At 36.3% G+C, this 27817-nt stretch overlaps 3 protein-coding genes across 3 annotated transcripts; 2 read left to right on the plus strand and 1 right to left on the minus strand.

Moving 5' to 3' along the window:
* Window positions 1–1837: 1837 nt before the first annotated feature.
* On the plus strand, window positions 1838–4107 carry LOC116176741. Its single transcript, XM_031495499.1, has 5 exons — window positions 1838–1949; window positions 2724–2970; window positions 3021–3154; window positions 3204–3353; window positions 3403–4107. Exons 1-5 carry the CDS (start codon window positions 1883–1885, stop codon window positions 3552–3554), a joined length of 750 nt encoding a protein of 249 aa, XP_031351359.1. The 5' UTR covers window positions 1838–1882; the 3' UTR covers window positions 3555–4107.
* An 8214-nt stretch (window positions 4108–12321) lies between these two features.
* LOC116177449 (protein takeout-like) lies at window positions 12322–18239 on the plus strand. Its single transcript, XM_031496431.1, has 5 exons — window positions 12322–12529; window positions 17212–17452; window positions 17500–17633; window positions 17681–17830; window positions 17885–18239. Exons 1-5 carry the CDS (start codon window positions 12469–12471, stop codon window positions 18040–18042), a joined length of 744 nt encoding a protein of 247 aa, XP_031352291.1. The 5' UTR covers window positions 12322–12468; the 3' UTR covers window positions 18043–18239.
* Window positions 18240–25991: 7752 nt separating this feature from the next.
* LOC116176492 (facilitated trehalose transporter Tret1-like) lies at window positions 25992–27790 on the minus strand. The gene is made up of 2 exons (XM_031495096.1): window positions 27495–27790; window positions 25992–27395 (listed from the first exon to the last, which is right to left on the minus strand). The coding sequence occupies exons 1-2, from the start codon at window positions 27661–27663 to the stop codon at window positions 26053–26055; spliced, it is 1512 nt and encodes a 503-aa protein (XP_031350956.1). The 5' UTR covers window positions 27664–27790; the 3' UTR covers window positions 25992–26052.
* Between the last annotated feature and the right edge of the window lie 27 nt (window positions 27791–27817).

Genomic DNA, 27817 nt, shown 5'->3' on the forward strand with positions numbered 1-27817 from the left:
CAGTGTATAACCTTCCTTTTTTACCAAAAATCGACTACACCAAAATTTCTCGGGAAAACACTTTTTCTTATTAATTTTGGTGCGTAGAATCCAAAACAATTCGTACTTTTTCGATCAGACTTCTCAATCAAAAGTTATAGACTAGAAACTAGGGAATGCAATACCGGGATTGCGGGATCCCGAAATACCGGGATCCCGCAGCATTTTTGCGAGATTAATCCCGCACATAAATGGAGCGGGATCCCGCGGGATTTGCGGAACTGAGGAATTTGTCGACCAAGGGGACGACTCTGTTTACTTTGTTAATGAAACTGATAACGGCGAATTATTTTTTAAATAATTGTTAAACTTTTTTCGTTAAAAATGTACTATGATTTTTGAGGCACTTTAGAAGACTTTTTGTGCTTTACAGGTTGCCGTCCGGGGTTTCGGGGGTGGCGGCATAGCTGAAATTAAACCTTAGGGTGTCTAGAGCATCCTCTGAAAGTTTCATAAAGTTATCACGAAATGCAAGGTTGAAACCTATTTTGGCTCTTAACCCCTGCACTAATATTTCATAAAATTTTAATTTACCGATTTAATGAAGAAACTCAATAATTGAAAAGATATCAAATAAAAGTAACAAAAGTATCGAATATCTAGATTTGACGTTTTAAAATGTGTTCAAATATTCCTCCCTCTTGGTTTAAACATGCCCATATCTTTGATAGTTCTCCAAAGACAAATGTCTGCGGGCGAAAGATCGAGCCAGACCTAAATAACTGATTCAGGTTCGCTCCAGATAATCCGAAATCTTGTTGGTAAAAAGCACTCGCCAATTCTTCTAATGGAAGATTTTCGAGTAAGAGTGTCCAAATATCTTTCCGCATTCAAATTTTCATTGTAAAATGCTTCTTGACAAAGAAGGCGAGAGTGTGTAGACTCCCCCGGGAAGTTTGGTCATTCTCTCTTATCACGTCTTCGGTTATGCTTGTAAGTTTGTGGGCGGCTGTAATTCTTGCTCCTCTTCGCTTCAAGACAGGTGTAATTTTTTTAAGGGGTGTGATTCTGACTTCCTAGTGGTTCTTCCCAAAGAAGGATACGATTTCGGTCCAAGGCGGAGAAGGGTGTGCGGAGGACCTGTGCCGCTTTAGACCTCCAGGGCCTCTCGAGCATTCTTAGTTGATGGAGTCAATTTGGGACGGCAGTTGAGATGGAGGTGAACGCAGCGGAGGCAGTACGAGGGCGAATCGTTTGATCCTTGTTTGTTGATGTCGTCGACTGCAGTCAGAGCAAAGGTGGCATCTTATCGAAGGTCCCGGGTCCAAATTCTTTATTTTCACAGGAGCAAAATGGCATTATTGTATTGCGTATAAAAACGCTTCGAATAAAATAAAAGTCAAAATGAAGATGCATGGAAACAACCCTTTTGAATGATGCAAATGTAAACAATCAAATTCTTCCGGAAACAAAATAAAAGCGAATGACGATTTCAATTGATGAAAGTGTAATAGAATGAGGAATTGCACTACATGCCTATACCACAGATCCTTAAGCGATAGTTAAATAAGAAAGCCGCTTATTAGGTGGAAGAAAGTGAGAGTAACACACAATTGCAAGTAAAAGGTCAACACACTCTTACATTACACTATAAGTGATTGTGCTAATAAAAGAAACAAGAATAATAATTATCGAACGCAGTCGTTAAAATGAGAAATGGGAATAAATGTATACACACAACAAAGTTTTATTATTTCCATTGTACCTAATTGTGCTTTCACGATTTTGAAGTTCGATTACAAATAGGTATATGAATTTAGGCTTAAGGTTAACTACCACCACCAGGCTTCTGCTAACTTATAAATACAAGGTGCTTTAAATCTTTAATCCAATATTGCATAAAATGAAGTTGTTCGTAGTAGTTATATGTGTTGTTACTCAATTTTTGGGTGCACATTCGAAGACGTTACGTAAGTAATGATATCCTTTGATACTCTGCTTATCCTCATTCTTTGATTTGACTATAATGTGAACATTTATAAACCTTCTCAAGTACATGAAGGCCCTTTTAACCCACAATTGACAGTTGGTCACCTTGTTCAATTATCGAAACTGGGTGAATGGGTGTGAACACGGGATCTTACAGCAAGATTAAAAGTATATCGTATCAATTATTTGAAATAGCTGCATATATTAGTTCTTTTTTATGCTAATTTTTATTGGCAACACCTTATTAGGAAATCAGGGATGCCTTTGCTTTTAGTTTGAAAAGGTAAAGCCTTAATATTTAATGGGGCATAATTATTCATATTTATAATGATGTAATCAAAACTGTTTTGCGTCTTGATTAAACGAAAGTTATAAATCCATTCAATTTGTTGATGCGAGTGTTCTATTTGCTTAATTGTCATTTTGCATCGTGGTTGTATTGAGCTCCATTTGAAGTGGTTTTAGGATTTCGTTTTTGACGACAAATTCCAATCTACACCGTTCAGGTTTCCACACTTTCGCATTAACAAAATTTTACTTTTGTGCAGGATTTCTATTTAAATTAACTTAAATGCTTAAAACACGTCCGCGCACTTCGAACACTTTTATGGGGCAACTTGAGTAATTATTTGTATGGTTCCAAATTACTCTACAAACATATTACAAAATGACAACATACTTACCGAATTTATTTATGAACGTTGCGAAATCTACACACACACATAATTCAAATTTCGGCAATTTCCTATTTTCAGCGGATCCTCTTCCCGAGCCATGTAAAAGATCCGACAAAGACTTTAGGGGATGCGTGCTTAAGAGTTTCAACAAGGTAGGAGTGCACCTGTCGAAAGGAATTCCAAAATATGGAGTTCCCAAACTGGATCCTATTGAAATACCCTTAATGGTGGTTAACAGAACCCTCAACGAATTTTTCAGCGTCGAAGCGGTAATGAAAAACATCAAAGTTACCGGCCTCTCTTCCACTTATGTCAACGATTTTAAGTAAGTAACCATTTATTGCACCACCCCCGTACTATAACCTCTGATTAAAGAATGGACTTGGAAAAAATGGCGGGCGAAATTAAATTTACAATTCCGCTAACGCATTTGGAAATGGACTTTAAGGTGGTAGGGCAGCTTTTCGCAATTCCGCTGAAGAATGAAGGATTCTTCCGAGGAAACTTCAGTAAGAAACGCGACTATTGCGGAAACGAGTTGAACCTGTTGTTTTATAGGCGATACAGTGAGCCATTTTAAGGGAAGCTTAAAAACGGTTGTAAGAAATGGAGTAAAATACTTCGCTCTCGATAAATTTAAAGCGAAAAGCACGATTGCCGACGGGCACATTAAAATGACCTCAACAAATCCTCAAGATCAATTTGCCGGTGAGTATTATTCCTCGCTTTAATGTCAAAGATAAGGATCGCCTTTTAGTTGACATAATTTCGAACTTTTACAACGAGAATCCACGAAGAACTATGGATTTGGTGAACCCACTGTATGTTGAAACCTTGACTAACTTCTTCAAAGTAGTAGTCGAGAAAGGGTTGGCTGCCACACCCGCTGAAGATCTACTTCCGCAATAAAAGTCACAAAAGTAAAGTTACCCCACTTAGCATTAGAAGTACTGAAACTGGACCCATTCGTTTAGCGTACAATGCGTAAGTCAATTACAATGCAATATTTGCATTCGGTCTAGACGGATGGGTGTCTTCCACTTGCTAGTTACCACAATATATTCGATTGAAAGTGCAAGTGGATGGCGTAATTTCACAGTTATGCAAATATATGTCGATGATTTTTTATAATGTAAATAATTAGTTTCAAACCAGTCAGAACGAAACGGTATACCTTCAATCATATTTGTAATTGTTACTTATTAATATGCACAATCATCCAGTTCCCCCTAGTGAGTACCTACTATTATTTTTGTACCAACAAGCTTATCTTAGTATGTATATAGGTTTTGATTTGTAAATACCAAATGATCCATGTTTATAAATTAAATTAGTCAATATTAACAATATCGTTCTAAGATATTGGTTAGTGTAATTTTTTTACAGGCAAAGGGAATTGAGGTGTTTTGTATAGAAAAAAAGAGTACGCCTTTAGAAAAACTAAAAAAGACTTGGCGTTGAGCGTTTTTTTAGGAGAATAGAACTAGTAGCGAACAATGTAATTGTAAATGCAATGCAAAATGCAAACAATTTCTCATTTCATTGCATCACTTATTTTTCTAAATAACACCTGTTCTGGTGCTGCAGCTTCAGGATTTAGAGAATTGGAGGGTAATTTCGTACTTTTTTTTCCACATAAAGATGTGAATAACGTAACGTAAATGAAGATAACGAAGAGTATTTAAAACTACTTCCCGTATTACGCGGATGCTTTCATATTAAACCAGAGCATATTTTAAGCTATAAAGTGTCGCCTAATAAAGACTTCTTGTCGCCCAGTAGTGTGTAAGGATACCAGTGGCAAAAACTTTTCAGTTATCTTTCAAATGCAAGTTGGTGGTCTGCCCGAAAGGTATCCTAGTGCGGCGACTGAGGCCCCAAAAAATTTTACACTGGAGTGTGGAGCGCCTAGTGGAAGTTATAGTCAGGGAGACATTTCTGAAAAAGGCTCTCTAAATCATGTCAAACGGCGTTTTGTGCTACAAACTGGCAACAGGCGGTTCTAGACTAATTTGCCCCCGCTGAAAACGATGCGCCCTGTTGCCAGACCCGATTTTGACATTTAAGCCCTTAAATCCAAGATGGCGGCCAAAATTGCCGCTTTTTCGGTTATTTCGAGCCCACAAGACAGCCACTGAACGTTTTGGGTAGTTTAAGGGTAGAATAACATCTAGTACACGCACGACAACACCGTTTAGGCACACTTTCGTATTCATATTAAGGGCGTAAATGCCTAAACTCCGCTTAAAAACGTCAAAAATGCAAAACTTCATCATTTTTTTTTCTGGCCGGTTGTCGGCGTCCAATATGCATTCATATGGTCAAGTTAACATTTAAGTATGTGGGGACCTCCAGCAGCGCCATATGCCTGGGGCCTAAATATCAAGATGGCGCCTGGAAAGTCCAAAAACAGTGAAAAAGTCGTTCTTTTTGCCGTAGTTTTACTACACTGGCAACCTTCAAATTTTGCAATGTGTACTTCTAAAATATTTTAACAAGTTTTATTCTGTAATTTCCTTAAGCCAGAAGATGACCGTTGGTCGAAACTAGTCGCAGCTTTTACAATTTGTTTATTAAAATCGAGATTAAAATAGTATGGGGAAGGTTTTGTGTCTTTTTGGGATTTAACCTGGGATTTAACGACTCACTCTAACATATTTTACATTAACATTAAGCTCGTTCATACTAATTTAACATGATGTCACATTACATTCTAACGCATGAAGATGCTCTATTCAAACGTTAGGCCACATCTCTATTGATCGTAGAATGGTGCTCATGTCTTCTTTCGCGGTGATGACTTCCATTTGACTGTTTCAGTTTTCCCTAGGCCATGCAGCATGAATCATCCTCTGGTGGTGATTTTAACAGTACCTAGTCTATGTGTAATATGCCAAAAACAATCCAGAGAGAAAACGTCAGTGCTTCAAGAGACAACGTTTAACTCTGTAACGTTCTTATTCTTGCATAATACCTTCTTGTTTTTCATAGTATTAGTGCTCAATATTCTAAACAGTTTCGACTGCCAAGTGTTACGTTTTAATTTAAAAAAATCAAAGAAAACTTGGGAACCATGTTTTAATATATTTACCCTCAAATTACGCCGCCAAACCAACTTCTGCCTCTTGGTTCCATAGTTAAAGTTTATAGGAGACGAGTCCCCACTTCCGCAGTTAAGCCCTTCAGTTGTGTAACATCCAGAATGACATTCGCAATTCTCATATTATGGCTCCAGGTCATCGAAATGGGGAATTTGTGGCCAGTGTAGTAAAAATACGACTTTTTCACGGTTTTTTGGACTTTCCAGGCGCCATCTTGATATTTAGGCCCCAGGCATATGGCGCTGCTGGAGGTCTCCACATACTTAAATTGTAATAGAATATAATTGTAATATGAATACATATTGGCCGCCGACAACCGGCCAGAAAAAAAAATGACGAATTTTTGCATTTTTGACGTTTTTAAGCGGAGTTTTGGCATTTAGGCCCCTAATATGAATACGAAAGTGTGCCTAAACGATGTCGACTAGATGATATTCTACCCTTAAACTACCCAAAACGTTCAGTGGCGTGCCTTGTGGGCTCGAAATAACCGAAAAACGGTAATTTCGCCCGCCATCTTGGATTTAAGGGCTTAAATGCCAAAATCGGGTCTGGCAACAGGGCGCATCGTTTTCAGCGGGGACCAATTAGTCTAGAACCGCCTGTTGCCAGTTTGTAGCACAAAACGCCGTTAGACCATGCACTTTTCAGAAATGTCTCCCTGACTATTATCTAAAATATGCTCTGGCTACCTACAGACACGACGGGACGACACTTGTGGGGACCTCGAGCATATAGACACTTCAGCACGCAGTATTTGAGTGTGAGAGGTGGCAAAGGCGTAGATGGACGCTGAGAATGGGGTTGGCGGATACACACTCACGCACGCACGCACCTACACATCCACGCACGCACTCTACACGCGTCGAAGAAATTTCAAAGCTTAGCGGTCAATGAAGAGCTCCTCAAATAGTTCACCGAGGCCGTACCGTGCTCGTCCATCACCTTTTCAAACGACACGGTGCTCACGATGTAAACCCAACTCTCACAGAAATATTTCAACGCCTTACTTCGTCTTAAACTTGTCAAAAACTTGTATCAGGAGAATATAATGTCCAAGGAGGTGATTGAAGGTTAGGATAAAATATTAGTGAGGTTAGGTTAGAGTGATAGTTAGGTTAGGTCAGAAATCTTATATCAGGAGAACATAACGTGTGAGGAGATTGAAATTTAGGTTAAAGTTTTAGTGAGGTTAGGTTAGAGTGGTAGTTAGGGTGGGTAAGAAATCTTGTATCAGGAGAATATAATGTGCGAGGAGATTGAAGGTTAGGATAAAATGTTAGTGAGGTTAGGTTTTAGTGATAGTTAGGTTAGGTAAGAAATCTTGTATCAGGAGAATATAATGGGTGAGGAGATTGAAGTTTAGGTTAAAATTTGAGTGAGGTTAGGTTAGGTTAGAGAAATCTTGTATCAGAAGAATAAAATTAGACCTAACCTAACTATCACTCTAACCTAACTTCACTAATATCTTATCCTACTCTTCAATCTTCTCGCACATTATATTCTCCTGATACAAGATTTCTGACCTAACCTAACTACCACTCTAACTTAACCTCACTCAAATTTTAACCTAAACTTCAATCTTCTCGCACATTATATTCTCCTGATACAAGATTTATGATCTAACCTAACTAGCACTCTAGCCTAACCTCACTAATATTTTATCCTAACCTACAATCTTCTCGCACATTACATTCTCCTGATACAAGATTTCTCACCTAACCTAACGAGAACTCTAACCTAACCTCACTCATACTTTATCCTAACTTTTGATCACCTCCTCTCACATTGTATTCTCCTGATACAAGATTTCTCCCCTAACCTAAGTAGTATACTGTAACCGGGGGATGAGGAAATAGCGGCCCGCGGGCCAAATCCAGCCCGCGACATAGTTCGATCCGGCCCGCGGTTAGTACCAGTCATCTACATTTGTAAAAACAAACAGGATGACTGAGGAACATCTAGAGAGCGTTTTGCGAACGTCTCCCACTAATTTGGAGCCAAATTTCGTCGCAATAATTAATGAACAGTCAACATTTCATTTGTCTCACTAAACTAGGACATCCAAACAATAATTTTTGCCAAGCTGATTTTTTGTCTCTTATAATAAATCCTCTTTGGTCCGCTTAAATGCGATAATTATTCCCTTTAGTGGTAGAAGGAGGTGGTTGGCAACCTTCCACAATTGTGAGAGGCTGAATCTAAAATACGTTTAACCTGATGAAGCTGAAGAGAATCCAACGAATTAAATGAATAATTACTGTTTTGTTAATATTTCCTCCAATAGCCTAACATACTCGTAGAAAACAAATTACCGATTTAAGTCTGAAATCAATAAATATTTGTGAAACCTACAATAATTTATAGTGTAGCGTACGCCTTGAAAATTGACTACGTTTATTTATTGTTAATACGTAGGTAATTTACTACAACAAACTAAATCCTTTTGACTACTTTCCCATTCCTAGAACTATACCTATTATAGTTTGTTTAATCTCCATTCCTTGGCGCTGCGATCACAACCCCTAAAACTTTATTATTTAACCAAATGCAAAAACCTTCCGGAATCAAGACGCCAACTCATGTTAAAGAATTTGAGATGTGTTAACAACGGAGGGGCCGTTTACAGGCACTCTTTGATGAACGGGTGACAGTAGCTCGTATTTTGAAAAGTTTTATCCAATGGTTAAAATCACAGCCACGTTTCACACTCACTGTGTCTAAAAAGCCAGCAGGGCTCTCGGATACCCGGTCTTTTAACTTCAGATTACTAGGACGAGCAGATATTCCTACGCTAAGCTCAGCATGCAGTTCAGCTATCAACAAGAGACACGAAATCCTGGGATTAACAGAGGCTAATGCATCGCTCTCAAGCACTTCTGGCAGACAAACGCCCTTAGAATTGGTAACGGCTAGTGGAATCTCAGGAATGCTGCGATTCTTTTTGAAACCATGATATATGTATAAGTTTACTCTTGATAAATTCATTTTATCTTGCTTTTCGGGTTTGAGATTGTTCAGAAAGCAACACACATACATGTGCCTAAAGAACCAACCTGGTCGTCTAATGACAGAAGAGATATCTCTAACTCGATACAAGAATTGCGTATGTTTAAAGTCGTATGTAAAATGCAGGGACCAATTTGAGGCCAAAATCTTCCTTGTTCTAAAACCGTATGGTTATCTCTCAACCGCTTTATTAAAACGACCCATTACAAAGTTGATGATTAAGTTCTGAGAAGGGAAGGATTTTCAATACTATGTTACTTGTCCTATTACGCCGATTAAAATGTCAGGGAGAAGGAATATAGCGACAAATATACTGTAGTTTTAATAATAATAATCATTTTAAAAAATCCATTTGACTCTCAAAACTGTGTATCAAGTGTCGATGAAACCAGAAGCCCTGTAACAAAGAATCTATTAATTCAATGAAACTCTTGAATATCATTTAGGTATAGGTACAAGAAATGTTAGAATTTTTTTAAGGGTGCAGCCAAGTCTAGCGGCGAACTCAAATATCTTTATACGATTTATACTACAGAATAATACTTCTTGCTATAATTACTTATTCAATGAGGTTACTAATTTTGGGACTTTTAAGAGTAGAACAATTTGGTCACTACATATCATATAAATTTCACCGAGTCAACCACGGTGCTAATAGGGCGTTTTTTTCGTTTCATTTAATTGAATGGCTCATTGTTTCCTAATGGGTTTCGGAAGCATCTCGAGCCGAAATGGCATTTATATCATATTTCGTTTTTTTGTAATTAGTGTTATTGGGTTACACTTGCTAGCTCAGCATTAGAGCACTCCTTTGATCAGGAAAAGTTAGTTAGATTGGTGACTCCATTTCTTTCTTCTGTGCTTTGATGAATGTAACGATTCTAATCTAATCGGCTAGACGTCTTTAGGTCTGGCCATCTGGCGTTCGACCTATTCTTGCTCACTATAGCCCTTAAAAATTGGTCATAACACGCATTTTTTCCCTGCGCCCAGACGCGGGAGTCAACTTGAAAGACGGCATAATCGCACCCCTAAATAACGCTGCGGGTCTGCTCTCTATCGGGAGCACCTGGGTACGGTGAATTTTTTCTCGCACTGTGGAATTCTAGAAGTAAATGGGGATGGTGTATCTAATGGGTAATGTAAAAAGCTAGCCATTGGTAAAGTAATAAATTTTTGATAAAGAATTTGCTTTGAAATACAACATTTTGATTTCGAAAAGGGAAAGAAGTTCAACCCCTATTTATTGCAAAAGCCTATTGCAACATCTGCACACAAATTAAGAAACTTGAGAAAGCATATTATGGGATTTACACTCAGGGGCGGACTGGGTACTTAAGGGTCAGGTGGAATTGCATAGGTTACGGGCCATTAAAGTATTAGTGCAGTAATGAAGGTGGCGGGGGGGGGGGGGTTAGCTCTGAGGTGCACCACAAAAACATTTTAAAGTACTCCTTTCTCGAAAATCAATTACCATACAGTTTTTTTTAAATTGCAGCTGATAATTAAAAGTAACAAAATATACAATCCACACGAGGTGCGTCGCCTATCATTGTATTTCAGCACTTTCATGCTACGACAAAAAATGATAAATTCATTCTAAAACACTTCAATTAAAACAGAATTTTTTAACAACCTAACATCAACCCCAATTAGAGAAACGTGTTAATAATTTTGAGCCCCGAAAAAAAAATTGTCTCAGATCGACCCGGAAAAAAAATTTTCTTATAGAATGTGGCCTGTAGAATCCATAATTTCAAACAGTTCCAAGATTGGGCTACTAGTTCAAAAGTTACAGCCCTTTGAATTTTTTTTCGAAATTGGTTTCTAGTCTATAACTTTTGATTGAGAAGTCTGATCGAAAAAGTACGAATTGTTTTGGATTCTACGCACCAAAATTAATAAGAAAAAGTGTTTTCCCGAGAAATTTTGGTGCAGTCGATTTTTGGTAAAAAAGGAAGGTAATACACTGCCTTTTTTGAGCCCCGAAAAAAAAATTGTCTCAGATCGACCCGGAAAAAATTTTCTTATAGAATGTGGCCTGTAGAATCCATAATTTCAAACAGTTCCAAGATTGGGCTACTAGTTCAAAAGTTACAGCCCTTTGAATTTTCTTTCGAAATTGGTTTCTAGTCTATAACTTTTGATTGAGAAGTCTGATCGAAAAAGTACGAATTGTTTTGGATTCTACGCACCCAAAATTAATAAGAAAAAGTGTTTTCCCGAGAATTTTGGTGTAGTCGATTTTTGGTAAAAAAGGAAGGTAATACACTGCCTTTTTTTGAGCCCCGAAGAAAAAATTGTCTCAGATCGACCCGGAAAAAGTTTTCTTATAGAAAATTACCATACAGTTTTTTTTTAAATTGCAGCTGATAATTAAAAGTAACAAAATATACAATCCACACGAGGTGCGTCGCCTATCATTGTATTTCAGCACTTTCATGCTACGACAAAAAATGATAAATTCATTGTAAAACACTTCAATTAAAACAGAATTTTTTTAACAACCTAATATCAACCCCAATTAGAGAAACGTGTTAATAATTTATTAATAGTGCAAGAAACTAAATACAGCACATACTTATAAATTTCCAACGGGCCATTATGATCTACAGGCCAGGTGGCAACCGCCACCCGCCCCCCCGGGTCAGTCCGCCCCTGTTTACACTTGGCCATTCCAACCTAACCTCATTTGTGATTTTGAATACGATTCTTTCAAAAAAGCACATAGGTTTCTTTAGCTTAATATTTGAAAATTCATAGTAGGTTTCTATCGTGTACAGTGTGGTTCAGATTCCTAACTCGACATTGTCAAAATGTCGCGTAATGTTTAATTCGGGAACGAGAATAACTTTGGTTCAATCACTATCGCGAAGCTACACGTTAATAAGTGAGGTATTGTATTGGGGTAAAAAATTAGCCTCCCCCCTCCATTTTTTGACGAAAATACACGTTTTGAAGCATCTAGAATTCTCGATGATGTCGGTCTATCGGTCCGTCTGTACCCGGGTCTGTACTCTCATTTCCGGCTAAACGACTAGGTACCAAATTAGAACCAAATTTAGTACACATATTTTTAGACATAAAAGGAAGAGCTGAAAAGCTTTTGGACAGAATTGCAAGTGTGTTAAATTCTCACTTCCAGCTAAACGGCTGAACCGATTGGAACCAAACTTGGTACACTTTATTCTTAGATATAGAAGGGAATGTGCGGGTGGTACCTATTTGTACTAGCCACATCAAATTTTGTTGTAAAGATACGTTTTTGGACATCCCCCGTTTGAAAATATTGTCTACACACGGGAAACATTTGGTTACCGATTTTAGAACAACTTACCCGCATGCTATAAGTATATAACGAAAATGGAGAAAAATATTTTCTGAAACGCGCGAATGTGTCCTTTAGCCGTAGGTAGTGTGAGCTTTCAATGTTTGTTTTTGCATCAATAAATGTATGAACACTGGTTACAACTAACCCATTTGTCCTTAATCTACATTTGTAGACCATAAGAATAAAATGCACGGCATCTCTCCTAGCATTGATATTTTAATTACAGCTGCGAGACGACATTAAATTAACTTGACCAACATAATTATTTACCGACTTATTCCACAAAAGTGCAAAAATTCAAGGTTATCAAGCGTATTTTATAAGTTACCGCGTTTTTTGTACTTTATATTTGTGCAAGACTTCAAGACGCAACATTATAATAATGATGCTTAAGTACATTATCTGCAGCACGTTTCTAATCCACTCCTCAATCGCAGCTTTACGTAAGTCAAATTGTTATTTTATTCGATAGAATAATATGGAATTTTCTTTTTACTGCGAATTTATTTTGTCGAAATCCATTTTTTCAGTTTGCAAAAGGAAAATAGAGCAAGTTCTTGTATGAAGCTTCAAGAAAATGACCTAGTTGCATTATTAATCCGCAAACATTGTCATAACTCATAAGTAGTACATTAATTGCGATTATTATAGGTCTAAAATTGAAATTTTCGCCACCAATGTTAACGTTAGCTACCGTTTTCGAAAACCTGTTCAGCGCAAATCAAGTTTTTTAAAATAGAAACACGTACAATTACGTTTTATTGTACACAGATGACCATCATTTTCCTCGCAAGTACATAAGTGTGAAAATTGTACTCTGGATCTTACCTAGAAATACATAACGGCTACTTATATTTTTGTAAATCAAAGATTAAATTATAATACAAATTGACAAGCTTTAATTTTATGGAATACAAAAACTGCAATTATTTTAAAAACATTCACTACTTGATACTTTTACACAAAGTTTGTACAGAACACTTAGTTCAACAATAAGTCAATGATTTACAATAAAGATCTTGAAGAATTACCTACTCCATTGCACAATTTGTGCTAGAAAATACATAGGTACTCTTATCATTCACCCTGTTTTTCTATTTAGAATTTTGACGAAGGGTACTTGTGCTATGAGGTCGTAAACCTAGCCTATCGATAACGCAAGCGGAATAATGTGGAATTTATTACTCTGTCAAGCTATAAATTCGCTAAAAGAGCAGAAGTATTAACGCTTCCATTTTCTTTGCTAAACGGTCGTGAAATATACGAAATGTAGTCTTATAAAAAGATAAAAACAGCGGAAGCAGAACTTTTTTACCAACAATAGGGTGGAAGATGTTGAATTAAATACTGGTTGAAATATATATTATAATAGACACGAAATGTATATAAATCTAATGAGTATTTGGTGTTGGTTTGACACTCGCACGAGAAGAGAAATATAAAATGCTTTTTTATTATACCTGAATCACAATCTCCGTTTTAAACACTCAAATGCGTGCGAAAAAGGGCCTTTAAAACACACGTGCTTTAAAGTTGCTAAGTAACGATACTTTTTTAAAAGGTATAAATTCATTTTCCAGAATGACTCAGATGATACCAGTTTCATCCTTCAAAATTCATAATTCTAATAATTTCTAACAAGATATTAGTGTCAGAAGAAACAAGGAAAACAGCACGTGTCTAACACTTAGTTTAAAAGTTGCACTCTATTAAAACTCCGACCTTGCCTTTTTACAACAAGTTTCCTAATTAGCATTTAGGAACTAACTGATTAATGATGGCGTATATGATTCTATACATTTTTAAATTGCTCGATCCTTTGACCCATTTACGTACCGGTACCGGAATGATTAGCAAATTTTAGGCAGTTTATGGACGTTCGCATCGACAAATTAAAGTTGAATCTTAACGTGCATGGACATCATTGTTGCAATAAGTGATTTTTTATTATACCTGAATCACAATCTCCGTTTTAAACACTCAAATGCGTGCGAAAAAGGGCCTTTAAAACACACGTGCTTTAAAGTTGCTAAGTAGCGATACTTCAAGATGACTTTTGAAACTGTCATCTGGATGAAATAAAAAATCCTCTTAAGTCGCTTTCTGTAAATGCAGAACATTTCTTTGGCTTTTGTACCTATCCTTTGGTTGAAGCTTTCACAAACGCTCGTAATTTAGGGTATTCTTCCAAATCTGTTCCACTTTTTAATCGCAGCATTGCTTTAAAGTTTTGAATGAATGCACCAAAATATAGAAGATTTAAATACCTTTGACATTTCCTTCATATATACCAGCATTATGGATGCATTTAAGACTGTATTCGTAACTTCCTATTCATCCATGGAAACAACTTTTCATATTCTTTAAAAAAGGCTTTACTGGAGTTGGATTTTACACCTACCAACGTTTGTTTAGATTTTACAACAATCGATTTAATGGACGGTGTATTATCTTTTTCAACGGAAATCGGTTAATTCACAAAGACGATGATTTTTATAAGCAAACGTCAAGTGACATTTCCATGGCAATCGTGAAATTACGAACACCCAGCCCACTTAATTAGACATGTATTCGAGTATAACGTCAATATGATTTCATTGTATTTCCTATTTTTAAATTATACTGCAGGTATAATAAAAAATACTATATGATACACGTGTATAATTTATCTTTAAAGCACTTGCAACGTTAAAGGCACTCCGCTTTGCGTCGTGCCCTTAAACTCGTTGCGCGTGCTTTAAAGACTTGATTATACACTTGTATCTTAATATACTATTTTTATTATACCTGAATCACAATCTCCGTTTTAAACACTCAAATGCGTGCGAAAAAGGGCCTTTAAAACACACGTGCTTTAAAGTTGCTAAGTAACGATACTTCAAGTATGACTTTTGAAACTGTCATCTGAATGAAATAAAAACTCCTCTTAGGTCGCTTTCTGTAAATGCAGAACATTTCTTTGGCTTTTGTACCTATCCTTTGGTTGAAGCTTTCACAAACGCGCGTAATTTAGGATATGCTTCCAAATCTGTTCCACTTTTTAATCGCAGCATTGCTTTAAAGTTTTGAATGAATGCACCAAAATATAGAAGATTTAAATACCTTTGACATTTCCTTCATCTATGCCAGCATTATGGATGCATTTAAGACTGTATTCGTAAGTAACTTCCTATTCATCCATGGAAACAACTTTTCATATTCTTTATAATAGGCTTTACTGGAGTTTGATTTTACACCTACCAACGTTTGTTTAGATTTTACAACAATCGATTTAATGGACGGTGTATTATCTTTTTCAACGGAAATCGTTTAATTCACAAAGACGATGATTTTTATAATCAAACGCCAAGTGACATTTCCATGGCAATCGTGAAATTACGAACACCCAGCCCACTTAATTAGACATGTATTCGAGTATAACGTCAATATGATTTCATTGTATTCCCTATTTTTAAATTATACTGCAGGTATAATAAAAAATACTATAAGATACTCGTGTATAATTGGTCTTTAAAGCACTTGCAACGTTAAAGGCACTCCGCTTTGCGTCGTGCCCTTAAACTCGTTGCGCGTGCTTTAAAGACTTGATTATACACTTGTATCTTAATATACTATTTTTGGTTTCCAAAGTTATGAAATGCATCCGGAGAATTTTCATTTAAACGGTATCAAACTATCCCTTACAATCGAGGGTTGGTGCAAAGCTGTCATCCATCAACTTTAAAAGAAACTACAGCCCGAATTAAACGTGTCAATTTCTGTTGAATAAATTCTTAAAGCATGTTCATCGCGGGCATTAGGTTACATGTGGCAATTTTAAGGAATCAATCATAATCTCCTCGTAGACTTGATGGATGTAACTGAAGCCCCACGATCTAAGTGAAATTGAATTATTTAGTTATTAGTTAGGTACAAGTGAAATCGAAAGTTTACGAGTTAACTATTTATTCTCCGCACTAATTTTTTTAAATGAGGGTTAAAACGCAATATTAGCAGAAGGCATTGAAAGTGCTATTTGAATCATGAATAAATACGTTACACATTCCTGTAAAATTCGGGAAATGTAGTGTAGGTAGATGGAGGGCCAAAATGGTCGTTGAAGTGGAAAGCGCGTAAATTTCTAAAAATGTAAGGAAACAATTTGCTTTTGTTTCAAAACAGAGAAAGGCAATAAAGTTCTTTGGATAATTAGAATTATCTCAGAATATAGTTCATTCAAAAGGTATAGATTCATTTTCCAGAATAATTACTCAAATACCAGTTTCATCCTTCAAAATTCATACTTCTAATAATTTCTAACAAGATATTAGTGTCAGAAGAAACAAGAAAACAGCACGTGTCTAACACTTAGTTTAAAAGTTGCACTCTATTAAAACTCCGACCTTGCCTTTTTACATTGTAATACTACAAGTTTCCTAATTAGCATTTAGGAACTAACTGATTAATGATGGCGTATATGATTCTATACATTTTTAAATTGCTCGATCCTTTGACCCATTTACGTACCGGTACCGGAATGATTAGCAAATTTTAGGCAGTTTATGGACGTTCGCATCGACAAATTAAAGTTGAATCTTAACGTGCATGGACACCATTGTTGCAATAAGTGATTTTACTAAACTTAAATTTCATTAGGTAAAAGGGTTTCAAATTCGTAGCAATCATGTCATGGATCGACAACGTAATGCAGCGAACATTCCAGAAATCCTGGTAAACATCGAGGCTTCCTGAAACATTAGTCATCGGCGATAAAGAACGAAGGTGGATGTGACGTAACCTTTCCCAAAATTATGTTATCTTTGTTCGAAAGCATTATGAAGCGTTCTTAAACACTCGAACACTATAAAGAATATTGTTTGCCACATAAGCACATCGAATTGTGTTTTTAGTGTAGTTCCAACATCGATGCGTTCTTATTATATTATACGTTGTGAGTGATAAATAATAATTACTGTTATAAATTAATCTATTTTAATACTGTTGTAAACTCATTGTTAACTAATTGTAAATAAATACGTTACAGTAGGTATTCTTCAAAGTTCCAGTGTAAATGAGTATTACGAGCAAAATTAATTGTCAATTCTTTGCTTTTCAGCACAGTAAAACATGCTCTTTATCTTTTCAGCTTCTTATTTCCCTCGTTGTAGCATCAACGATCCAAAGCTCAACGATTGCATACTGAAGGCTGCCGAACAATTACAACCGCGCATTAAGGATGGCATACGAGAGTTAGGTATTCCCTCCTTCAACCCCTTCTACATACCCAAAATTGAAATGCAACAAGGCACCGATAGGGTCAACTACAAGGTTTCATTTACCAATATGTCGATCTACGGGCTCGCGGACTATAAATTTTCGGAATTAAAGTACGCATGCCGCAGTATGACTTCAAAGGCTAATTCAATCTTTGTAGCTACATTCCGGATGAGCTTACCTTTTCAGGTAAGGGAAACTTCAATAACATGAGTATGAAGACTAAGTTCGACGTAGAAGGGAGATTGTTATCGATTCCGATTCACGGATCTGGCAACTATGTTACTAAGTTAGGTGAGAGATCATCTCCCATCAAGCCAATGTTTGATAGTGTAATCTAGGTCCATGCACTGTCCTGTTAAAAACAACTGGAAAGCTTGTTGAGCGGAATGGAGACGAGTATTATGAGCCAATCAAGGCTGTCGTTGATATACAAGTTTCCGATTACGTTTCCAACTTCACCGGTCTGTTTGAGGACAATCCGGACCTCAGTAAGTGTCATACTCTATATCGAATAAAATTGAAGCTAATTGTTGCAATTTCAGAGAGAGTATTTACACAAGTACTGGATGATAATGCTAACGTGATATTGCAAGAAGTATTACCCGCAATTAATCAGGTAGCCGAAGGAATGTCCGTGCAGTTAATCAACGCAATCACCCGTAGCGTCCCCTACAAAGAGCTTTTGCCACCTTCCATGTAATTCAACCTACGGCCTGATATGTTAAATTATATATACGTGCAGTAGTGTAGCTTCTTTCGTTTACCTTATCTGTCTAGTTTGAGTACCTTGTAGATAACTGGAATGAAAGATAATTATGCCACAATATCAGATAGAAGAGACGATACAGTTTAGCTTTGAAAGTAATACGTTGCCTAATAAAAGTAAACATTTGATGATATGTGTACAATTACAACAAACCGTTTACACCTGTCGTATTGACTCGTGAGTGTCCACAAATTAAATGTCTTAGTGGTTGACACAACCAAAATAGCTGCAATCTTGTATCAGAAAATTTACTCCATTTGCCGTTAGTGTAGATAGTGTTCTCACTATGCAAATTTACAAGTCAAATGGGTACACTTCAAAGAGAACGTCATTGTGTCGGCCTAGAAACAAGATGCTTTCCTTACAGATAACATTTTGTGGAGAGAAAACCTCTCGACTAAAATATAAAATAGATTTTGATAAACTAAATTGAGCCAGTTTCTCTTGTTTATGGAACGGAATTTATTACAGATGATAAGCTCTAAGTTCCTTTATGGTACGTGAGTAGTAAAACTTTGGCTTATGTGACCTTTTTATAGATCGTAGATTACGATTAGGAATGTTATTTTTCATTTATGTCTTCCTGCTTGAGATAATTTGTCTATAAGGAAGTGCGGAAGTTTCCTTGTCCCAGTTTTTCGGGAAACATCGGGTTACCCAATTACGTCCACGCAGAAAGTAGTAGGTAGCTTCCAATAATAAAGTATAGATTTCTTAAATAACAAAGGGGTGGGTGTACGATTTGTTCCAGTCCGAAAGAGGATAAACAGAAAACTATTACCTCATTTACGATTACTCCATGCAACCCTACAATTGCATATTTTTTCAGGACGGCGGATGAAATAGTTATTTACATAAAAGTCAGGAAAATGACACATTACTGGCGAGGAAATATTGAAGTTCCGAGTCAATTAATGTCATTTTACTGACGAGTTTTGTATTAAATTTTACCCGAAATCGCATTTTTATATAAAATTTTAATTTTCATATAAAACTTTTGATTATTGCCAATCTGTCAATGATGACAGGAGTAGTGCGGGGGTAACCTTGCATTTTGTGATAACTTTATGAAACTTTCAGAGGATGTTCTAGACACCCTAAGGTCCAATTTCAGCTATGCCGCCACCCCCGCAACCCCGGACAGCACTTGCTATAGCGGGTTTCTTAAACGCAAGGTAGCATTTCAATACCCGCCCATAAAATGGGTCAAAAATGTATATCCAGGGTTTGTTTTATACTTTTTACATCTAGGAAGGTTGAAGGGAATTGTCAAATACCCAGGGAGAATTTATGTAGGGTATTTTACGTGGTTTACATATTTTTAAGGCGCTTTTAACAGTGCGGGCAGTAAAATCGTGACGGAGACCTCTTTTGGCTGCTCTTATTGAATATTATATAGTAACTATGCTCTAAAGCTATTTATTTCATACCTGCTGAAGAAAAGTTACGATAATATGAACTAAATCTTATTAACCCTATTGAGAACACTCCCTCCGCGTCCACAAGGGACGACTGTGTTACTTGTATGAAACGATAACGCGAATTATTTTTTTTAATAATTGTTAAACTTTTTTCGTTTAAACATGTATTATGATTTTTGAGCACTGGTGTAGAAGACTATTTGTCTTACATGTAAGGTTTTGAGTTCTAATTAGGCGAAGGTACTTTTTTATTAAAAATTTGATTAATAGCGATTTATTTTAAACAGAGTTAACCGCACGAATTGCTTATTTGCAATTTATTTAAATTTTGCGAGATCTCGCAAATTCCGGATCCGCGGAGAGATTATCATCGAACAATCGCAAATACCGGGATTGAATTTTGCTGCGGATTGCATTTCCTACTAGAAACCAATTTCGAAAGAAAATTCAAAGGGCTGTAACTTTTGAACTAGTAGCCCAATTTGGAACTGTTTGGAATTATGGATTCTACAGGCCACATTTATAAGAAAATTTTTTTTCCGGGTCGATCTGAACAATTTTTTTTGAGCTCAAAAAAAGGCCAGTGTATAAACTTCCCTTTTTCAAAAATCGACAGCACCAAATTTCCGGGAAAACACTTTTTCTTATTAATTTTGGGGCGTAAAGTCCAAACAATTCGTACTTTTTTCGATAGACTTCTCAATCAAAGTTATAGACTGAAACAATTTCGAAAAAAATTCAAAGGCTGTAACTTTTGAACTAGTAGCCCAATCTGGAACTGTTTGAATTAGGATTCTACAGGCCACATTCTATAAGAAAATTTTTTTCCGGATCGATCTGAGACAATTTTTTTTCGGGCCTCAAAAAAGGCAGTGTATAACCTTCCTTTTTTACCAAAAATCGACTGCACTAAAATTTCTCGGAAAACACATTTTCTTATTAATTTTGGTGCGTAGAATCCAAAACAACTCGTACTTTTTCGATCAGACTTCTCAATCAAAGGTTATAGACTAGAAACCAATTTCGAAAAGAAATTCAAAGGGCTGTAACTTTTGAACTAGTAGCCCAATCTTGGAACTGTTTGAAATTATGGATTCTACAGGCCACATTCTATAAAAACATTTTTTTCCGGGTCGTTCTGAGACAATTTTATTTTTCGAGCCTCAAAAAAGGCAGTGTATAACCTTCCCTTTTCACCAAAAATCGACTACACCAAAATTTCTCGGGAAAACACTTTTTCTTATTAATTTGGGTGCGTAGAATCCAAATCAATTCGTACTTTTTTCGATCAGACTTCTCTCAAAAGTTTATTAGACCAATTTTCGAAGAAAAAATTCAAGCGTAATTTTGAACTAGTAGGCCCAATCTTTGGGAAAAACTGTTTAAAATCTTATGGATTTCTACCAGCCCACATTCTATAAGACTTTTTTTCCGGGTCGATCTGAGACAATTTTTCTTTTGGAGCCCTCAAAAAAGGCAGTGTTATAACCTTCCTTTTTTACCAAAAATCGACTGCACCAAAATTTCTCGGGAAAACACTTTTTCTTATTAATTTTGGTGCGTAGAATCCAAAACAATTCGTACTTTTTCGATTAGATTTCTCAATCAAAAGTTATAGACTAGAAACCAATTTCGAAAGAAAATTCAAAGGGCTGTAACTTTTGAACTAGTAGCCCAATTTTGGAAATGTTTGAAATTATGGATTCTACAGGCCACATTCTATAAGAAAATTTTTTTCCGGGTCGATCTGAGACAATTTTTTTTTCGGGCTCAAAAAAAGGCAGTGTATAACCTTCCTTTTTTACCAAAAATCGACTGCACCAAAATTTCTCGGGAAAACACTTTTTCTTATTAACTTTGGTGCGTAGAATCCAAAACAATTCGTACTTTTTCGATCAGACTTCTCAATCAAAAGTTATAGACTAGAAACCAATTTCGAAAAAAAATTCAAGGGCTGTAACTTTGAACTAGCAGCCCAATCTTGGAACTGTTTGAAATTATGGATTCTACAGGCCACATTCTATAAGAAAATTTTTTTTCCGGGTCGATCTGAGACATTTTTTTTTCGGGCCTCAAAAAAAGGCAGTGTATAACCTTCCTTTTTTACCAAAAATCGACTGCACCAAAATTTCTCGGGAAAACACTTTTTCTTATTAATTTTGGTGCGTAGAATCCAAAACAATTCGTACTTTTTCGATTAGACTTCTCAATCAAAAGTTATAGACTAGAAACCAATTTCGAAAAAAAATTTAAAGGGCTGTAACTTTTTGAACTAGTAGCCCAATCTTGGAACTGTTTGAAATTATGGATTCTACAGGCCACATATAAGAAAATTTTTTTTCCGGGTCGACGAGATTTTTTCCGAGCCTTCAAAAAAAAAGGCACAGTTAAAATCCTTCCTTTTTTTACCAAAAATCGACTGCACCAAAATTTCTCGGGAAAACACTTTTTCTTATTAATTTGGTGCGTAGAATCCAAAACAATTCGTACTTTTTCGATCAGACTTCTCAATCAAAAGTTATAGACTAGAAACCAATTTCGAAAGAAAATTCAAAGGGCTGTAACTTTTGAACTAGTGCCCAATCTTGGAACTGTTTGAAATTATGGATTCTACAGGCCACATTCTATAAGAACATTTTTTTCCGGATCGATCGGAGACAATTTTTTTTTTGGGCTCAAAAAAAGGCAGTGTATAACCTTCCTTTTTTACCAAAAATCGACTGCACCAAAATTTCTCGGGAAAACACTTTTTCTTATTAATTTTGGTGCATAGAATCCAAAACAATTCGTACTTTTTCGATCAGACTTCTCAATCAAAAGTTATAGACTAGAAACCAATTTCGAAAGAAAATTCAAAGGGCTGTAACTTTTGAAACTAGTAGCCCAATCTAGTAACTAGAAACCAATTTCGAAATAAATTTCAAAGGGCTGTAACTTTTGAACTAGTAGCCCAATCTTGGAACTGTTTGAAATTATGGATTCTACAGGCCACATTCTATAAGAAAAATTTTTTCCCGGGTCGATCTGAGACAATTTTTTTTTCGGGGCTCAAAAAAAGGCAGTGTATAACCTTCCTTTTTTACCAAAAATCGACTACACCAAAATTTCTCGGGAAAACACCTTTTCTTATTAATTTTGGTGTGTAGAATCCAAAACAATTCGTACTTTTTCGATTAGACTTCTCAATCAAAAGTTATAGACCACAATCCAATTTCGAAAGAAAATTCAAAGGGCTATAACTTTTGAAATAGTAGTCCAATCTTGGAACTGTTTGAAATTGTGGATACTACAGGCCACCTTCTATAAGAAAATTTTTTTTACGGGTCGATCTGACACAATTTTTTCTTCGAGCCTCAAAAAAAGGCAGTGTATAACCTTCCTTTTTTACCAAAAATCGACTGCACCAAAATTTCTCTGGAAAACACTTTTTCTTATTAATTTTGGTGCGTAGAATCCAAAACAATTCGTACTTTTTCGATTAGACTTCTCAATCAAAAGTTATAGACCACAATCCAATTTCGAAAGAAAATTCAAAGGGCTGTAACTTTTGAAATAGTAGTCCAATCTTGGAACTGTTTGAAATTGTGGATACTACAGGCCACATTCTATAAGAAAAAATTTTTCCCGGGTCGATCTGACACAATTTTTTCTTCGAGCTTCAAAAAAAGGCAGTGTATAACCTTCCTTTTTTACCAAAAATCGACTGCACCAAAATTTCTCTGGAAAACACTTTTTCTTATTAATTTTGGTGCGTAGAATCCAAAACAATTCGTACTTCTTCGATTAGACTTCTCAATCAAGTTATGGACTAGAAACCAATTTCGAAAGGAAATTCAAAGGGTTGTAACTTTTGAACTAGTAGCCCAATCTTGGAACTGTTTGAAATTATGGATTCTACAGGCCACATTCTATAAGAAAATGTTTTTCCGGGTCGATCTGAGACAATTTTTTCTTCGAGCCTCAAAAAAAGGCAGTGCACAACCTTCCTTTTTTACCAAAAATCGACTGCACCAAAATTTCTCGGGAAAACACTTTTTCTTATTAATTTTGGTGCATAGAATCCAAAACAATTCGTACTTTTTCGATGAGACTTCTCAAGTTATAGACTAGAAACCAATTTCGAAGGAAAAATCCAAAGGGCTGTAACTTTTGAACTCGTAGCCCAATCTTGGAACTGTTTGAAATTATGGATTCTACAGGCCACATTCTATAAGAAATTTTTTTTCCGGGTCGATCTGAGACAATTTTTTTTCGGGGCTCAAAAAAAGGCAGTGTATAACCTTCCTTTTTTACCAAAAATCGACTGCACCAAATTTCTCGGGAAAACACTTTTTCCTATTAATTTTGGTGCGTAGAATCCAAAACAATTCGTACTTTTTCGATCAGACTTCTCAATCAAAAGTTATAGACTAGAAACCAATTTCGAAAAAAAATTCAAAGGGCTGTAACTTTTGGACTAGTAGCCCAATCTTGGAACTGTTTGAAATTATGGATTCTACAGGCCACATTCTGTAAGAAAATTTTTTTCCGGGTCGTTCTGAGACAATTTTTTTTTCGGACCTCAAAAAAGGCAGTGTACAACCTTCCTTTTTTACCAAAAATCGACAACACCAAAATTTCTCGGGAAAACACTTTTTGAAAGTATTCTGCCCAGCTCTGAGTAAAATTAAGTTCAAATGCAATTTTAAACGAAGTTACGTACGTGGCGACATCTCAACTAAACTTGTAAAACTATAAAATGAAGGAAAGTGTATCGATTACCAATGAGATGGCGCACTTGTACTTATTGCATTTAAATTATCTGTTCAAAAACCGGGTCATTAAACTCCAATTGCTCTACAGATCTTGCAAGACTCCGTACATTTTGAACTGCCATTTAAGTAAAATTAAGTCCGACTTGGCTATTAATGGCATAAATTCAAATGCAATTTTAAACGAAGTACGTGGCGACATCTCAACTAAACTTTTAAAACTATAAAATGAACGAAAGTCTATCGATTACTAATGAGATGGCGCACTTGTACTTATTGCATTTAAACCAGAGACATGTCTCTGATTTAAACTTACTATTCAAAAACCGAGTCATTGAACTCTAATTGCTCTACAGATCTTGCAAGACTCCGTACATTTTGAACCGNTTTTTTTTCCGGGTCGATCTGAGACAATTTTTTCTTCGGTGCTCAAAAAAAGGCAGTGTTTTACCTTCCTTTTTTACCAAAAATCGACTGCAACAAAATTTCTCGGGAAAACACTTTTTCTTATTAATTTGGGTGCGTAGAATCCAAATCAATTCGTACTTTTTCGATCAGACTTCTCAATCAAAAGTTATAGACTAGAAACCAATTTCGAAAAAAATTTCAAAGGGCTGTAACTTTTGAACTAGTAGCCCAATCTTGGAACTGTTTGAAATTATGGATTCTACAGGCCACATTCTATAAGGAAACTTTTTTTTCCGGGTCGATCTGAGACAATTTTTTTGTCGGGGCTCAAAAAAAGGCAGTGTATAACCTTCCTTTTTTACCAAAAATCGACTGCACCAAAATTTCTCGGGAAAACACGACTGCACCAAAATTTCTCTGGAAAACACTTTTTCTTATTAATTTTGGTGCGTAGAATCCAAAACAATTCGTACTTTTTCGATTAGACTTCTCAATCAACGACTAGAATCCAATTTCGAAAGAAAATTCAAAGGGCTGTAACTTTTGAACTAGTAGCCCAATCTTGGAACTGTTTGAAATTATTTATTCTACAGGCCCCATTCTATAAGAAAAATTTTTTCCGGGTCGATCTGAGACAATTTTTTTTTCGAGCCACAAAGAAAGGCAGTACTTTTAAGTTATTCAAATATTTGAGAACAATTTATAATGTTTAGGGAAAGTTTCCATTGTCACAAAATCGCTTTGAAAACTGGTACACGTATTCTTAAGGATATAACTGGTACCTGGTACCTCCTATATAATAATAATATTACGCTTGTACTCCCCTTAAATTTGTATATAACAATAGAAATATAAAAAAAGCTAACCCCATACAAAGTATAACTTGATTTTTTAAGTAGTATTAAGACTTTTAAATTTTTAATGTATTTGAGTGACAAGTATTTGAATACTTTTTACTGTATTCGTATACTTTTCAAAGTAAGTTAATGAAGTACTTTTCAAAGTATTCGAATACATTCTAAAGTATTTGAATACTTATTTTTTTTAAGTATTTGAATACTTTTCAATGTATCTGTATCTAGTATTCGCTTGTGCTGGACGTAAAAGTATTTAGTATTCAAATACTTTTTAAAAGTATTCTGCCCAGCTCTGCTTTCAAGTGCGTTGATTGATCAATTTTGCATGATTAATGAACACCTGTGTAAGCGTAGTTTTCATTGCAAATCTACTTCTAGAGCTCAGTCAGCAATCGGTGTCTATTGTGCAATGTGCCACGTTTTCGCTGTACAAAAAAACAAAACTATTTTTTTGTTTAGTTCTTTTATTTGCAATCATGATTCATACAGCAAATGTGATCTGAAAACCTATACGAAATAAGCTCCGTCAAGTATCTTTCGAATCTCTTGTAAAGTCTTCCTGGACGTTTCGGGAACAAGCATATAAACAAATAGGAAGGCAATTACACAAAAGCAGGAAAACAACCAAAATGAACCATAAATCCCGACTGCTGCGGTAACAGTACCGAAAATGTTCGTGATGATAAACGCCAGAAACCAACAAAATGCTGCAGTAATGGTCGAGGCCACCGATTTCATGTTTGGAGGAAACACTTCGCCCAACACGGCCCACGGTAATGGTCCGAAACCGACGGAATACGTGATGTTAAAGCAAATAAGACTCAATATTGGCAACCAGAAGAAGTAGGTGGTTATAGTTGCATTGTGTTGCACGTAGAAGTAAAATCCAAGCAACGCCATTGATATTCCCATCCCAATCGCTGAGAAGATCAAGATCGCTCGTTTTCCTGTCCTTTCAACGACCATGGGAGTTAGGAATCCGGCCAGAACTTGCACACATCCGACGATTATCGTTGAGATTTCTGCAGGAACTGACGATCCGGCCAAGGAAAAAATTGTTTGCGCGTAGAAAAAGATTATGTTGATACCAGAGAGCTGCTGAAAGGAAACCAAACCGAGCGATATCATCAGCGCACGAATCAGTCCTTTTGATCTGAAGAGATCTATAATTCTCCCTTTACTCGCCAATGACTCCTGGACGCTATCCCTGATTTCTAATAATTCATTGTGTACAGCTCGGCTGGACTTTTGACGGAATTTCGTCAAGGCTTTTTCGGCTCCGGCTTCGTCGTTGCGCGCGATGAGGGAGTGGGAACTGTCAGGAATGTACACTAAAAAAATTGGAAAGAAGACGATTGGTGGGACCACGCAAATTATATTAAATGTAGTTAGAGGGACGAATGGCCCAACGCAGTACGAAAATAAAATTCCCATACACATAAACAGGGCCAAAAAGGAACCCAACGCGCCTCTATTCGAATCCTCCGCTATTTCCCCAACGTACATTGGCAGGACGGTGAATACGGCACCCAGCCCTAAACCACACAGCACTCGCATGACGTAATACAAGTTTACATTGTGACTGAATATCGCAATGATAAACGCCGCTATGAACGGTAATGTCGAAATTAGAAGCGATTTTTTTCGTCCAATGCGATCTACGATTAATCCGGCGATCACCGGTCCGAAGACGGCTCCCAATGGCAGTAGCGATCCCAACCACGATTGCTGGTTGGGAGTCAGTGGTTCCGGTAGCGGATTATTTTCCGGTTCAATGTCTCCGCTTAACTTTGGTATGACGGGTGAGCTCCATCCTACCGAAACGCCGCTGACAAATGCGGTTAAATTGGCTGCAAATTTATTAAATTAGTTATTTCCGACAACTAATTATTAATATTAGTGCAAAAGTGTTGAATAATTTCCTCTGGATTTTACCTGCAGCACCTTACCTATTGTGGCCGCAAAGTACAAAAAGCTTCTGCCACCAGTCTCAGTGGTGTCGAATGGGTCAAAATCGATATCGCCCACTTTCTCGATATCTTCCGCTTCGAATTGATTTGCTGAGTGGTAGTGTTTTGGTACAGTAACGTATCGGACATAATCTTCATGGTAACTCATATGAAATTATGTACAATGAAATTGCAACAAGGAAATTCGCGGTTATTAATCGACCGTCTTACTGCACTAATCATTCGTAATAGTCAATTGAGTGCATTAGATAATGCAATTTTTAAACTATTACGATCGATTTAGCAATTAGGAATAATTATTA

This window comes from Photinus pyralis, unplaced genomic scaffold (genome assembly GCF_008802855.1).
Source record: "Photinus pyralis isolate 1611_PpyrPB1 unplaced genomic scaffold, Ppyr1.3 Ppyr1.4_LG7, whole genome shotgun sequence".
NCBI lineage: Eukaryota > Metazoa > Arthropoda > Insecta > Coleoptera > Lampyridae > Photinus > Photinus pyralis.